The sequence below is a fragment of the Ruditapes philippinarum genome, unplaced genomic scaffold (assembly GCF_026571515.1).
Source record: "Ruditapes philippinarum isolate M1 unplaced genomic scaffold, ASM2657151v2 ctg4367_1_1_1_1, whole genome shotgun sequence".
Lineage (NCBI taxonomy): Eukaryota > Metazoa > Mollusca > Bivalvia > Venerida > Veneridae > Ruditapes > Ruditapes philippinarum.
In genome coordinates this window covers 185364-200289 of record NW_026859066.1, presented here as the reverse complement: position 1 = coordinate 200289, position 14926 = coordinate 185364, and the positions used below count along the sequence as shown (strand labels likewise).

Here is a 14926-nt window from a genome sequence, read left to right as displayed (position 1 = left end):
TCTATACATCCAGTTTAACATCTGTATATTGCGTAATCAATTAAAATGGATTGCTAACTTCTCTGTTTTAAAGAAACAAGTTGATCTATTATTATCCTTGGTTGTGGTTGTTGCTTATCATGATGAGGTACATTTGTATTACAATCGGGGCGCTATTCTTAAAATTATATTTTTTTTATTTATGGCCCTTTTTCACCTGGAAAAATAAACTGTTGTATAAATTGTAATATCTTGAATATTCACAATGAAGGATTTAATCATCTGTAACTGAGAAATGAAGTGCATAAAACCATACTAATATAATACTTTTTGAACCTAATATTTTAGTTTTTGCCTTTAACAGACTGTGTTAGTTCCGAACGTTTTTTGTTTGTTTTTGTTTTAATTTTTTTTTTTCAATTTATTTTCTTCAATGTTTTTTAATATATAAGTTAATTGGAAATAATAAAGCTTAAGTCATTAAATATAATATCAGAAAAAATCAATATTGCATACCTTAGAGGGTTAAACATAAAATTACATTATATTTGAACAAGAAGTTTAGCAATATAAAAACCTTTTATTATCAAAAATGAAAGCTATATCTTGATATTATCACAATTTAAGTTCAAGTCTATACTATAAACCTGTTTTAAACAAAACAGATCTTCTTTTAATACTCATTTATAAAATATTTAATAAATATTTGTAAATATCTGTTCTCCTGAATAGATATATTTATTGTCATTACTTTTTTTCACAAAACTTGGGCACAATATGCCTAATAATGCCAACTTATTTAAGTTTTAAAAGGTTTTTGTTTTTGGTGTCCTGTTAAAGTTTCCAAACAGTTACTCATATTTTGTTTCTGTGATGTTTTGGTGATTAGTACAGTTATTAACTAAGTGATTTCATATTAAGTATGGAATCAAAATACCACTTTGTTTATATTTCACTACTATTATGACAAAATATTTCACATTGATTGCTATTTTATTCTGATGATAAGCAACTTGCATGTATTAAATCCATTATGTTAAGGTTATAAAAAAAAACATGTTTGCCAATTTTACAGAAGGAAAAAATATTCATATCTGAAGCATAATGTGCCATACAAGCATTAAATGTGTCTTGTAATGAAGTATGCTGGTGCTAATGTCATAATTTTGTAGTACTGGATATCAAACCATCTACAGTAATGGCTGATGTGGCTGGTGATTTTTAGCTCGACTTTTCTATGAAAAGGGGAGCTATCCTACTCGCCCCGGCGTCGGCGTCGGCGTCGGCGTTGGCGTCACACCTTGGTTAAGTTTTTCGTACCACCCCACTTTATTTCAGAAGTATTACAAGTATGGCTTTGAAACTTACCATACTTGTTCACCATCATAACCTCCATCTACAGACAAGAGTACATAACTCTGTCAAGGTTTTTGACAGAATTATGGCCCTTTTTTGACTTAGAAAGTGTATTGAGCTTGGTTAAGTTTTTTGTACCACCTCACTTTATTTCAAAAACATTGGAGGTATTGCTTTTGAAACTGACCATACTTGTTTACCATCACGACCTTCATCAACAGACAAGAGGACATAACTCTGTCAAGGTTTTTGACAGAATTATGCCCCTTTTTGACTTAGAAAATACATTGAATATGGGTAAAATCCACTTATTGCCTTAACCCTTTGAGATATTGCTTTGAAACTTTTAATGCTATTTCACATCATTACCCCCATCTGTACGCAAGAGAAGGTAACTCTGTCAGGGATTTGTTTTAAAAATTAAGGCCTTTTATCGACTTAGAATCTTGGTTAAGTTTTTTGTACCAGTCAACTTTTTGACTGAACTGGTTGAGATATTAAATTGAAAGTTGGAATACTTGTTTACCATCATGGTCCCAAACATGGGCAGGAGAAGGTAATTCTGTTAAGGATTTTATTTGAATTATGGCCCTTTTTAGCTCGACTATTCGATAAGAATAAGTAGAGCTATTGCAGTCACCCGAGCGTCGGCGTCGGCGTAACCACTTATGTTAAAGTTTTTGTAATAGTTCAAATATTTTCAAAGTCCATTGACATATGGCTTTGAAACTTTGCACACTTGTTCACCATCATGACCCCAACCTGTAGACAGGAGGAGGTAACTCTATCAAGCATTTTGACAGAATTATGCCCCTTTTTCGACTTAGAATTTACGTTAAAGTTTTTGTAATAGTTCAAATATTTTCAAAGTCCATTGACATATGGCTTTGAAACTTTGCACACTTGTTCACCATCATGACCCCAACCTGTAGACAGGAGGAGGTAACTCTATCAAGTATTTTGACAGAATTATGCCCCTTTTTCGACTTAGAATTTACGTTAAAGTTTTTGTAATAGTTTCAAATATTTTCAAAGTCCATTGACATATGGCTTTGAAACTTTGCACACTTGTTCACCATCATGACCCCAACCTGTAGACAGGAGGAGGTAACTCTATCAAGCATTTTTGACAGAATTATGCCCCTTTTTCGACTTAGAATTTCCGTTAAAGTTTTTGTAATAGTTCAAATATTTTCAAAGTCCATAGACATATGGCTTTGAAACTTTGCACACTTGTTCAACATCATGACCCCAACCTGTAGACAGCAGGAGGTAACTCTATTAAGCATTTTGACAGAATTATGCCCCTTTTTCGACTTAGAATTTACGTTAAAGTTTTTGTAATAGTTCAAATATTTTCAAAGTCCATTGACATATGGCTTTGAAACTTTGCACACTTGTTCAACATCATGACCCCAACCTGTAAACAGGAGGAGGTAACTCTATCAAGCATTTTGACAGAATTATGCCCCTTTTTCGACTTAGAATTTACGTTAAAGTTTTTGTAATAGTTCAAATATTTTCAAAGTCCATTGACATATGGCTTTGAAACTTTGCACACTTGTTCACCATCATGACCCCAACCTGTAAACAGGAGGAGGTAACTGTATCAGGCATTTTTTTTACTATCAAGCACTAAGAATAGTCGAGCATGCTGTCCTACCGACAGCTCTTGTTGACTTAGAAACTCAGTTAAAATTTTCATTCTTGTCCACTTGTTGACCTAACCATTTGAGATATTACTTTGGAAGTTGGAGTTCTTATGTGCCATCATGAGACCTATCTGTAAGCAAGAGAAGATAACTCTGTGAAAATGTTTCTTGATTTGTACTTAGAAATTCCTAGTTAAAGTCTTGTGTGCCCTTAACTGTCAAAGTTTTGTTTTATAGGCAAGCACTAAAAAAGTCGAGCGCGCTGTCCTTCTGACAGCTCTTGTGTATTTTATTATAAGATTACATTATAACATTACAGGCTGGGATTTTACTTTGCACCACTGTTGTCTGCTGTTTGTATTGTGACATTCTTCCTTGTCTTCTACCTTAAAATGGTAAGTTCAGTTATCTATGTAGACTTTAAAATGTTTTTATCATGCCACTGTTGATCAGTCAGTCTTAAACTAACATCTTTAAACTGATTAAGTACCCTTCAATAATGTTGATATATATATTGAAGCAACCCTTTTATGCAAAATTGTGCTTAACTGGAGTGCAGGAATTAGTTACCTGCACTCCAGAGCATACCCATTGATTGACTCATTTTTTCTGTGGTTTACTTATTTTGACGGCAAAGAAAGGCATAGCAATGGTAATATCATATTCAGATGCTCGTTCACTGGTAACTTTTTTCTGGGGTTTCATACTGTGACAACAGGGAACATGTCTTTATTTTTGCCTATGATACCAAAGAGAAAGAACATCAAAACACTGCAATCTGATTTATACTCGGGGCTACTCCCCCTCGTACAAATCTTTCTTTTACTTATTGAATCATTGTGAAATTTTATGTATGATTATCTAGTATATAAAAAGGAAAGGAGCACTTTTAAGGCATTGTCAATGTTATCACTACAACAACCAGACAATATACTGTAACCCAATTTATATTCGCGAATACAAATTTTCGCGTTTTGCCGAGGTCGGACATATTCGCGAATATTAATTTCCGCGTTTTCTTGATTTCCGAAAAAAAATATTCGCGGATTAGAAAGTCCGATGGGGCCATAAAATCCATTAGCCGACTATTAATCTTCAATAATTGAGGTCATTATTGCTGTCATAAATGGGATTAACAATACGCTAGCCTTATATTGTATTGGCAAGTGAATTGTGATCACAATTCAGCAACAAATTTATTTATATATGTACATGTACGCAATGTTCGTCTTCATTTCTAAACATGTCGTTAAAAGGGTGGTTGATAAAAAATAAACCCTCAGAATGCAGTGGTAACTGGACTATGGAACACAGTTTATCTAAAAAAAGTCTTTAAGAAATTCAATTTAAGAGTTTCATAAAAAAATACCTTCTCCAATCAGGGATCGAACCAACAACGAGAAAATTATGTTATATGAGTCCGCAATCTAACCAATTTAAACAACTGAGCTATACAGGCTGTTAAGTTTGTCGGGTAAAAATCGATACTAGTATGAAACTATTTTGTATTTCACTGTTTGTAATTATGTACACCCTATCCCTTTTGTGATGCTCAATAGGTTTATACCACCTTTGTCTTAACAATTCACTCAAACAATTATTTTATAGGATCCAGAAAACAATAGCCTTTTGTGATGCTCGATAGTTTTCCCACTTTTGTCATACGATTTATTCAAACATTTATTTTATAGGGTCCAAACAGGTCGAGGTCACTGGACTTGAGGACAAAAGGCAAATTATTTCTTTTGATATTTATAAAATAGTAGTAGTTTACTTAGTTTGTGTTTTTATTGCTTTATGGGAATATTCATAACAATTCATTACTTCCTAACAGGTGCCCATAAAATTCGAATACATCCGGTCAAGTAGCTTTGCATGAACAAAGTCTAAAATAAAAATTTCTCTCCAATTTATTCGCGAAATCGTGCGGACTTATTCGCGCAAACAAATATTCGCGCTTCGTGGCCATCCGCGAATAAAGCGAATATTAATTGGTCGTGAATATTCGTTGGGTTACAGTATTGTTATTGAAATGTTGTTGAAGGAGAAGTGTAGTACATCAATCTCAAACTCATACCATATATTTTATAGAAATAAATTTATTTAGACTTTTATTTTGACAAATTTGGATAATTATCACCCATTCATTTCTCATAAGGTAACTAAGAATGAAAAGAGATGTTTTTGTTATATTATTTCATACTTAGTAATAAACATTTAATGTAAGTCAATTTTTAATGCTTTGCCTCTAAAGTTTCATGAGTCCATGCAAACTTTATACCAAAACAAGCAAAGAAAAAAATTAGTAGACATTGTTCAAAATAAACTTGTTTAGAAATTCTCTTCTGATCTGGAAAAATACATACTTTTGGGCACTGTGAAGGCCTTCTTTCAGGTGGTTATTAGATTTTATTTGGTTTCATTGTAAGTTTTTACAACTATATAATAGACAGTCATCTAATATTTCAGTTGTCAGCAATGTATAATACAGTGCCTCCTGAGAAACCCTACCAGGCTTCAAAATCTAACTCCTTCTTTACTGTGATTCTGATGATAGCATTCTTCCTCATCTGTGTACCTGTTGGGTATACGTTATCCAAGTAAGTTGTTATTTGTACCTGTTGGGTATATGTTATCCAAGTAAGTTATTCTTTGTACCTGTCGGGTATACCTTATCCAAGTAAGTTGTTATTTGAACCTGTAGGGTATATGTTATCCAAGTAAGTTATTCTTTGTACCTGTCGGGTATACCTTATCCAAGTAAGTTGTTAATTGTACCTGTAGGGTATACCTTATCCAAGTAAGTTATTATTTGCACCTGTAGGGTATACCTTATACAAGTAAGTTGTTATTTGCACCTGTAGGGTATACCTTATCCAAGTAAGTTATTATTTGCACCTGTCTAGTCTATCTTAACCAAGTAAGTTGTTATTTGTACCTGTTGGGTATATCTTATCCAAGTAAGTTTGGATATATCATATCCAAGTAAGTTGTTATTTGTACCTGCTTGGTAAACCTTATCCAAGTAAGTTGTTATTTGTACTTGTTTGGGTATATCATATCAAAGTAAGTTGTTATTTGTACCAGCTGGGTAAACCTTATGCAAGTAAGTTGTTATTTGTACCTGTTGGGTATACCTTATCCAAGTAAGTTGTTATTTGTACCTGTTGGGTATACCTTATCCAAGTAAGTTGTTATTTGTACCTGTAGGGTATACCTTATCCAAGTAAGTTGTTATTTGTACCTGTTGGGTATACCTTATCCAAGTAAGTTGTTATTTGTACCTGTAGGGTATACCTTATCCAAGTAAGTTGTTATTTGTACCTGTAGGGTTTACCTTATTCAATTAAGTTGTTATTTGTACCTGTTGGTAATAAGTTATCATTGTGTGTTTATTTAACTTAATTGGTAACAAAATGAAACAACTAGGTATGAAAAAGTTAGTTTACTTAATGTTTCCATTAACATCTCTTTAATCCTTTTCCATTTTGTAAGAAAATAATTATTGATTGTTGATATTTAAAGATGCAAATGATACTCTTGTTGATGGCACAAAAATTATGATATTACCAACTATATCAGTAACTTTGTATTATTAGGGGTTATTTTAGTTTTTGCCAGTTTCTTACCTTATTGTGTTCATTATTATTGCAGCATGGACCCATCACCTATGTGTGGACCATTTAGGATATATAATAAACCATCAGACATTATTGATGTACAGATTAACAATGCTGCTTCCTGGTTCCAGACAGTATGGAATATAGTAACATCTGCTGCTGTTGTGTCAAGTCTTCTTATACTGTTGTTGTAAGTAACAATTATATTTCATGTCTGAATAAATCTCACCTCATTAAATCTAAAATAAACTTCAGTCCATCTTTCAGTCTGGACAAGACCATAATTATGTGTATTTAGGGGAAATTTTCAAAAATATATACAGACTGAAAAGAGAAAAGTGCAGATCATGATCATTTTGTAGAGGCTGACATGGCTGTAGGTACAGGCAAGACATTTTGGCATGTACATGTAATGATAAAAATGTATCATGACAAATGTTGGGGACAAATAAGGTGTTTCGGTAACAACTATGGTATATCAGATAAGCAGTTTACAAATTGAATACTGCATGATCTTTTAGATAATAGTGAATAAATGATCCATAAAAATGATTTGCAAATATTGCATGAAGGTAGTAAGTAAGTGATATTTTAACACAGAATTAATTGTTACACAGAATTTGTATTTGTAAGTAAGATTTTGATTTATTTATACAATCTGTCAGACACTTAGTTTAATAGGTGCATTTAATTTGTTAAAAGGGGTCACTGGATTGGTCATCTGGTGAGGTGAAATTTCTCTGTATCAATCTCATGAGATCAATTGTAGGTCACTTGTGGAGAAACATATAATTACTTGTTATTTAACCAGGGAATACTCTAAGATGGACTGACCACCAAGATATGACCAAAAATGTCTTACAATCAAATAAAAACCAACCGAACATTTATAAATACAAGCATGCTCATAGCATTATATTATAAAGTCAATAATAAATATTATAGACATTTTAGCAACATTTTACATGTGAAGCAATGTTTCAGTTGATGTTTTCTTTGTTATTTTAGATTAGCAATCTACTATTGTTCAGCATTAAACTCGGCACACAAAGATCTTGTTGAAAATATGAAAGATCAGTTAGTATTAGAAGGAAAGGATAAACAATATCTGCTGTCAAGAATTGCAGAGCTGACAGGAGAACCTCCTAAAAAACAACCACCTCCTTATCAAAAACCTCAGCTTAAAACAATTAATGAGACACCCCCACCACCTGTTGTAAAAGGGAAGAGCAAACCTGTGAAGAATTCAGATTTTCCAGAAAAGAATGGAGATATTGGAGTAGAGGTAAATAAGATGATAAAATAAAATGAAATATGTCAATCAAATTTAAATTTACCTTTTTTTAATTCTTCAAAGATACTCTGTATCTGGTGAACATTGAATTCTCTGTTATTATAATTTCTGATAAATTCGTTTTCATAGATGTTTTAAAGAAATACTTGTTACCAACTTTTAAAAATCATATATATTCTAATACCCAATAGTTTTCAAATTTATCTCTTTCCTTCAATCCTGGTTAATCTAAATCTACTTAATTGTATAATACTGCATGTTTTATAACATCAACTCTAATTTCATTGGACAGCCTACCTATATACTGTAATTCTTTAATCATAATTGTTTATATTCAAAGTTGCAGCAAATTTATTAATAAATTTTTATTTTAATTAAAGAATGGAATTATGCAGTATTATCAAATCCCTACACAAACTATTGACAGGTTATATGGCAATATGTCAACAGTTGTTTGCAATATAACTATTGCCTAACAGCAAAGGTAATAAGCTTTCAACTGGGCCATATATATTGGGCCATATAGCCAGTCAAGAATCTACTACAAACTATAACTTATCAATAATGGTCCTTTTCAGTGTTAGAATTTATTATTAATTTTTACTAAAAACCATCTAAATCCCACCCATAACTTCTATTTATCAATGAAAATTTAATGAAAAGTTAATAAAATAATAAAAGATTTTAATGTCTAAAATTTAAATTGGTTAAGAATATAAATTTCTTCTCTTTTTTATTTGATTATCAGTATATAATATTTTATATTTCATTTAATGTAGAATTAATGTGTAAAATGTCTTTGTTTTCTTGTATTTGTAAACTAAATGTTTTCAATCTTAAGTTATCTTTAGTTGCATTCTTACTCTTATTTTGTTTATATATAATACATGTGACCTGAAATTTAAAAGTTAAGAAATTCTTATTTTATTTTTGTTAAAAGATACTGAAATGTTTTTATCTAATTGACCATTGAGTCAGACAAAAGTAATTGATAAGATATTTTATAACTGATATATTCAAATTGCAAATATCTTCTACACTTTAGCTGGGACATACGATAACTTATCGTTTGTCCCAGACTTTAGTCATATGAATCATCAAGTTATGAAAAATACTTGGAACATTTTTTTATCACACAGGATCTATGGTGATTGGTTAACAATAGGTAGTGATGACATTAATTTATACAAGTTACTAGGCTCATATTGCTTGAAGTCAAACTTAACTCATTATGAATAACTCTAGAGGGATATTGTACAGTAAATGGTGAAATGTAAAAGTTGTAGGACTTTTGTGACAAGTGAGGATTCCCTGTGACAGGAGGAGATACCCTAGTTAGAATCACTGCCTTTATCGTATATTGATGTATGTCATGTATTATTATATTATGTTAGTATATATACCAAACATAATGAGTTACAGTTAGAACAGATATGAGTCTAGAATCTTTAAGCCTGGCTATCTATTTTATCCTGGTTTGAGCAACTTTATACAGCACTTTCACCCTGTTTTATATATAACTTGTTTGATCCTGTATTCACTATGATCCCAATTATTTCTTCTCTTATCACTCCAGCACTGGTAAGTTTTGCTTGTTTGTACTAACACATTGTTACAGAGACTTCTTTTCCATAACTTATCAAAGTTAAAAAGCTTTCTTATAGATGGTTTAAATAATTTTGCAGCTTTTAATGTTGATTTATTGTGTACTGTTTAATAATAATTTTACATTTGAGACCATTGGCCATTGGTGTTGATGTTGTGTGTTTAAATTATCTGGCCAAAAATGTTCTACTGCATGGCCAAAAATATCCTACGGACAACATGGTTTTGCTTGCATTCATTCTTTGGGCACAATAATTATGGCCAAATTTGTTTGTAAAAATATAATATTATATCCTTTAGTAGCAGTTGGACTAGCAACTGAAAGTTTAAGAACTTAAATATTTGATAGATATTGCTTAATCTGATGCATTTAAAATGTGTGTAATTAATTCACAAAGATCATTTAAATAGTGCTTTAGGTTAGGTATAGCATGTAGCATGTTTTTTTTTATTTCTTTGTACAAATAAAACCATTAGCCTTGTCTTGTTTGATTTGATTGATTTGGTTTGTTGATTGTTTGACGTGAATATAAGTTTCTTAATAAAAGAAATGAACAATACTTTATAGTTTAATGTGTAAAATATCTCCAAAAACTAATGGATGCAACTATTTTTATGCTCCCTAAATGTTTCAAGAAGTATTGACAGATTTTGATCAGACTTGTACTCTCTACCGTGAGACATATTTAAGGGAAAAAAAAAATGTCTGATAATTACCTGATGAATACAATAACATATATAACCCTTGACAACAGTAATGTCAGGATAAAATTCAAGCAAATTCATAAATTTAGTCCAATGTCTTACAAAAATAGTTTTGTTTTGAAGGTTTTTGATACGGATGTCATGTTTAACAGTTGTAATGGGTAGAGTTGGTTTTAAGTCAGAAAACGGCTAATTTTAAACATAACTTATGTTTATTATATAAAAAAATTGATTTTTTTGTTTTTATTTTAGTTGTTCTAAACCATTTATTAATAACGTTTTTATTTCTTTTAAAATGAAAGTCTGTTTACATCACAGCACATTTTATTCCCAATTACTAATTACACATAGAAAAAAAACACTATTTTCAAAGACTATATAGATGTTGATGGTACTTTTTCTTGTCTATTTGTCTTAGAAAACAGAAGAAATAAATTTGTATGGAAAAGAAAAGAGCATAATTCTCTCACCAGTGGTATGTTCACTGACAAAATGCATATTTCCTAAAATATACTAATAGAAGCCACTAACATTTTGTGTACTTTCACTTCTGGTCTTTCTTGCCGTATTTTTTTCACATTTTTATATTACCAGTTAATGACACACACATATATTTATATATGTGTGTTTGTGTCATAGGTATTTGGAATGTTTGGGGTTAAAGGTTAATTGGGTCAAGGTCATTATTGTTAAATGTTCAAATTCACCCCATAAAGTCTGTAGTGCTTTCATATGTTGAATAAGTTTTGATATGTAGCTACTTTCTGCATATGTGTACTTTTTTATAGATATAAACTTTAATGATATTTAGGTACAGGTCATTGGGGTAAAAGAACTAGACTAGTTTTTTCTACATTCTTCTAACTTTTGTCATTGTTTGTTCACAGTGTCAAAGTGGTATCTGCATTTATCATTTGATTGCACAAATATCTTGATATTTGAATTACTATTTATGTTAAAATTATGTATTTTAAATAGAAATGCAAAATGAAATTTTTGCAGCAATTCTCACATGCCTCTACAATCAATGAACATTAGATTGATTTTCTTTTTGGTTTAAAAATATAAATAGTTTTTGTAGATTTACAGTGTCACAGTATATTTGTTTACTAGTGGTGGATTAATTCAGTCATAACAGTCTAGTATTTTTCTCACTGCTTTGTCATAAAACAGTGGTTTGGATAATAAAGTTGTTGTTCTTGTATATACACTTAATCTTTGTAGTAGTATGATGAAATTGAAGGGAGATGATTTAAACATGAAAAGATAGAATTTGTATGTTTTTTACTTTGTACTACTTCCCTTTATCAAAGTGTGCAATAATTGGCTGATACAATATAATTGCCAAGAAGGACATTTATTATGAAAGGAAAGTCACTGTGATAAAAATATGATTATTTAACTAAGTAAAGGATCATCTTTTTATATTCTTATCTGCCTGTTATTTTAAACCCATGTATCTATGACCAGCCAACTACATGGACATGCTAGCTTGACCAAAATAAAAAAGAATTATTCCAGATAAAGGGAAAACAATCATATTATATAAAATACAACCAAAGTGGCTGAATTTTGTCTTGTTTGTGTGCACAATTGTTTGATTTTTTAACATTTTGGATTGACTAATACAACATTTTAATCACTGTTTCTTTAAACATTATATTGCCTCTCCTACTGTTAGAATGTCTACAAGTGTAAATTGCATAGATTAGTTGAAGAGTGACATAAAGTAGTACATTGTCATATATTGTCACATATATTACAGCTTTGGTAAATTTTAGAAGTTTTAAGCCAGTTTAATAAATCACATTTTAGTGTCAGTGTATTTTTTGTTTTAATACAGCAACTTCTTAAGCCTTTTTTAATATTTATTTTTTTGAAATAATCAGTATGCTGAAGCATATAGTGTTACATTTATTTTCAGTTTAGTTTGTTTCAGTTTTCATGACTAATTTTGCAATCACTTTTATTCTGTAATGAATTGCTTGAAGACTCATATTTATTATAAATGGTCAAAATAAGTTTGAAGTCTTATAAAAAATTTCTATAACATGTCATTGATCATAAAATGTTTTGATATTACAGAATGGTGTAGCTCCTCAACCAGCATTGTACAAAAATGAAAAAGATGTAAAACCTGTGACACCAGCTGCTGATTTCCGTGAAAACACCTGGAATAATCCGTCTCCAGACACCTCCCATTTTGTCAACAAGTCCAGCCCTCCTCCAGTCGTCCTACCAGTGAATACCAGATCCTCTCCACCAGCAAAACTGGTATCTACGGCAGATAATCAACCTTCTCCTGTAAATAACACACCTAGTTACAGGGCACCAGTTCTAAAAAGTGATCCTGTGAAAGATTCTACACCAAACAATGGACATGGGTCATCTCCCCTGTTTGCAAACAACTCTAGTAAAAAGACGGCAAAAGAAGCCCTGGATGACTGGTAGACTAAATACACATACTTTGTAATATACAGTGATGTAGAACAATATTTTGTGATAATTTTTTTCTGTGATATTTTTATTTAACATAAGGTATTACATTTGTTTACTAGTATTATAACTAGTATTATATTTTTATAAGAACATTTTTTCTCTGAAACATATGATAAGCAATTATTTCTTTCATTCCTACCAGAAAGTTGGAAAATACATTTGATTGGTCATCATAATGTTTGGGTATAAGAAACTGAAATTAAATATAACCATAGGTTAGGACAATAAATTGTAACATTAATGATTTGGGTTATGACAGGCTGTTTACAGTAATTTGATTTGTGAATATATTAAACATGTGATGGAAATATTCATAATGTAAAATATATGCAATAACTTGTAAAGAGCTGCATATAATGTGTGATTTTGTTCATTCTCTTTAACTTTCAGTTTACCATTACCATGCTTGATATCTTAAATGGACTTGCCCATTCTTTTATTATGAACAAAACCATTTACCTTTTGTAGGGAAAAATTTGATAGTGAGTACTAACATATTAGTGACCAGTGCGAACATGATCACACTGCACTGTTTACCAGCTGATCTTGGTGTGCACTGTTTACCAGCTGATCTTGGTGTGCACTGTTTACCAGCTGATCTTGGTGTGCACTGTTTACCAGCTGATCTTGGTGTGCACACTGTTTACCAGCTGATCTTGGTGTGCATTGTTTACCAGCTGATCTTGGTGTGCATTGTTTACCAGCTGATCTTGGTGTGCATTGTTTACCAGCTGATCTTGGTGTGCATTGTTTACCAGCTGATCTTGGTGTGCATTGTTTACCAGCTGATCTTGGTGTGCATTGTTTACCAGCTGATCTTGGTGTGCACTGTTTACCAGCTGATCTTGGTGTGCATTGTTTACCAGCTGATCTTGGTGTGCATTGTTTACCAGCTGATCTTGGTGTGCATTGTTTACCAGCTGATCTTGGTGTGCATTGTTTACCAGCTGATCTTGGTGTGCATTGTTTACCAGCTGATCTTGGTCAGCACTGTTTACCAGCTGATCTTGGTGTGCATTGTTTACCAGCTGATCTTGGTGTGCACTGTTTACCAGCTGATCTTGGTGTGCATTGTTTACCAGCTGATCTTGGTGTGCATTGTTTACCAGCTGATCTTGGTGTGCATTGTTTACCAGCTGATCTTGGTGTGCATTGTTTACCAGCTGATCTTGGTGTGCATTGTTTACCAGCTGATCTTGGTGTGCATTGTTTACCAGCTGATTTTGGTCTGCACTAGCTGTATGAGTAGAATCAGTTTCTGCAAGCAGGATAAAAGTTCAGTGGGCAGATAGCTCTACAAAAAATAATATCATGAAAAAATATCATTTAAATGTAGATAGATGTCTAATATTAAAGGGACTCCACTGAGGTTTTTTGACATGATGGGACTGGAAATACTTTTTTGAGATTATTACTCCATTTGATTTAGATCTATACCAATAACTTATGTGCAAAATTTCAGATCATTAGCTCGCTCCGTTTTTCCAGAATAATTATTATAATAGTGAAAAATTACCCAAAATTGAAAAGTGTTTAAACGCTTTTCACTCAAATCGGACTGAAAATAGCACAGACATACGATTTTTAATATATTTCTTATATATTTCTTAATTATATCTTATTTATGTTTCTATTTTAAGTGCTCATGTTTGTCTATGTGAAAAATTAAGATTTTATGTTTTTAGGCTTATAAACCTCAGTAGAGTTCCTTTAACTTTTTATTTTACTTTTTTATATTGCTTTATGATTAAACCATTTTCTGTTTTAATTTTGACAAGACCATACATCTTTTTGATTTGTCAAGCGACAGCACATATATGCCAGCTGATCTTTGTCCGCACTGCTCAAATTGGTTAAAATTCTGTTTTTTTGTTTTTCTTTGGTATAAACTCAAAATATGATAATTATACATTTATTGTGTGGCTGTCTGAACACTGTTTAGATATTTTTAAATCTGTACACTTAATTTATTATCATGCTTCAATTATGTACCTACTTTGGTTGATATATTTATACATATATTTCTATGTTTATTTACAATCTCTTGTTCATGCTTGAACTATCATTTATTATTTTTATTTCTGAGCTGGTCTCAAAGTGATGTTTGTGCATAAATTATACTTTTAAAAGATATGTTAACGCCTTTGTTCACAGCAGCAATAACTCATATGAATATTTATATATTGAACGTGTTGTACAATGTACTGTTTTATTGT

The 14926-nt window shown here is 31.4% G+C and overlaps 1 protein-coding gene across 5 annotated transcripts in view; it reads left to right on the top strand.

Moving 5' to 3' along the window:
* Positions 1 to 13176, top strand: part of LOC132755042 (transmembrane channel-like protein 7) — a 35481-nt gene extending 22305 nt beyond the window's left edge. For 2 of the 5 annotated variants that reach the window (XM_060745829.1, XM_060745828.1), the window contains exons 12-17: positions 3307 to 3382; positions 5457 to 5587; positions 6642 to 6797; positions 7616 to 7892; positions 10630 to 10686; positions 12297 to 13176. In XM_060745829.1, coding sequence (XP_060601812.1) covers positions 3307 to 3382; positions 5457 to 5587; positions 6642 to 6797; positions 7616 to 7892; positions 10630 to 10686; positions 12297 to 12662 — 1063 coding nt within the window. In that variant the 3' untranslated portion in view covers positions 12663 to 13176. Of the gene's footprint in view, positions 1 to 3306; positions 3383 to 5456; positions 5588 to 6641; positions 6798 to 7615; positions 7893 to 9040; positions 9067 to 10629; positions 10687 to 12296 lie in introns of those variants that run through there. The other 3 variants (XM_060745832.1, XM_060745833.1, XM_060745831.1) reach the window with 3 other exon arrangements.
* Positions 13177 to 14926: the final 1750 nt, after the last annotated feature.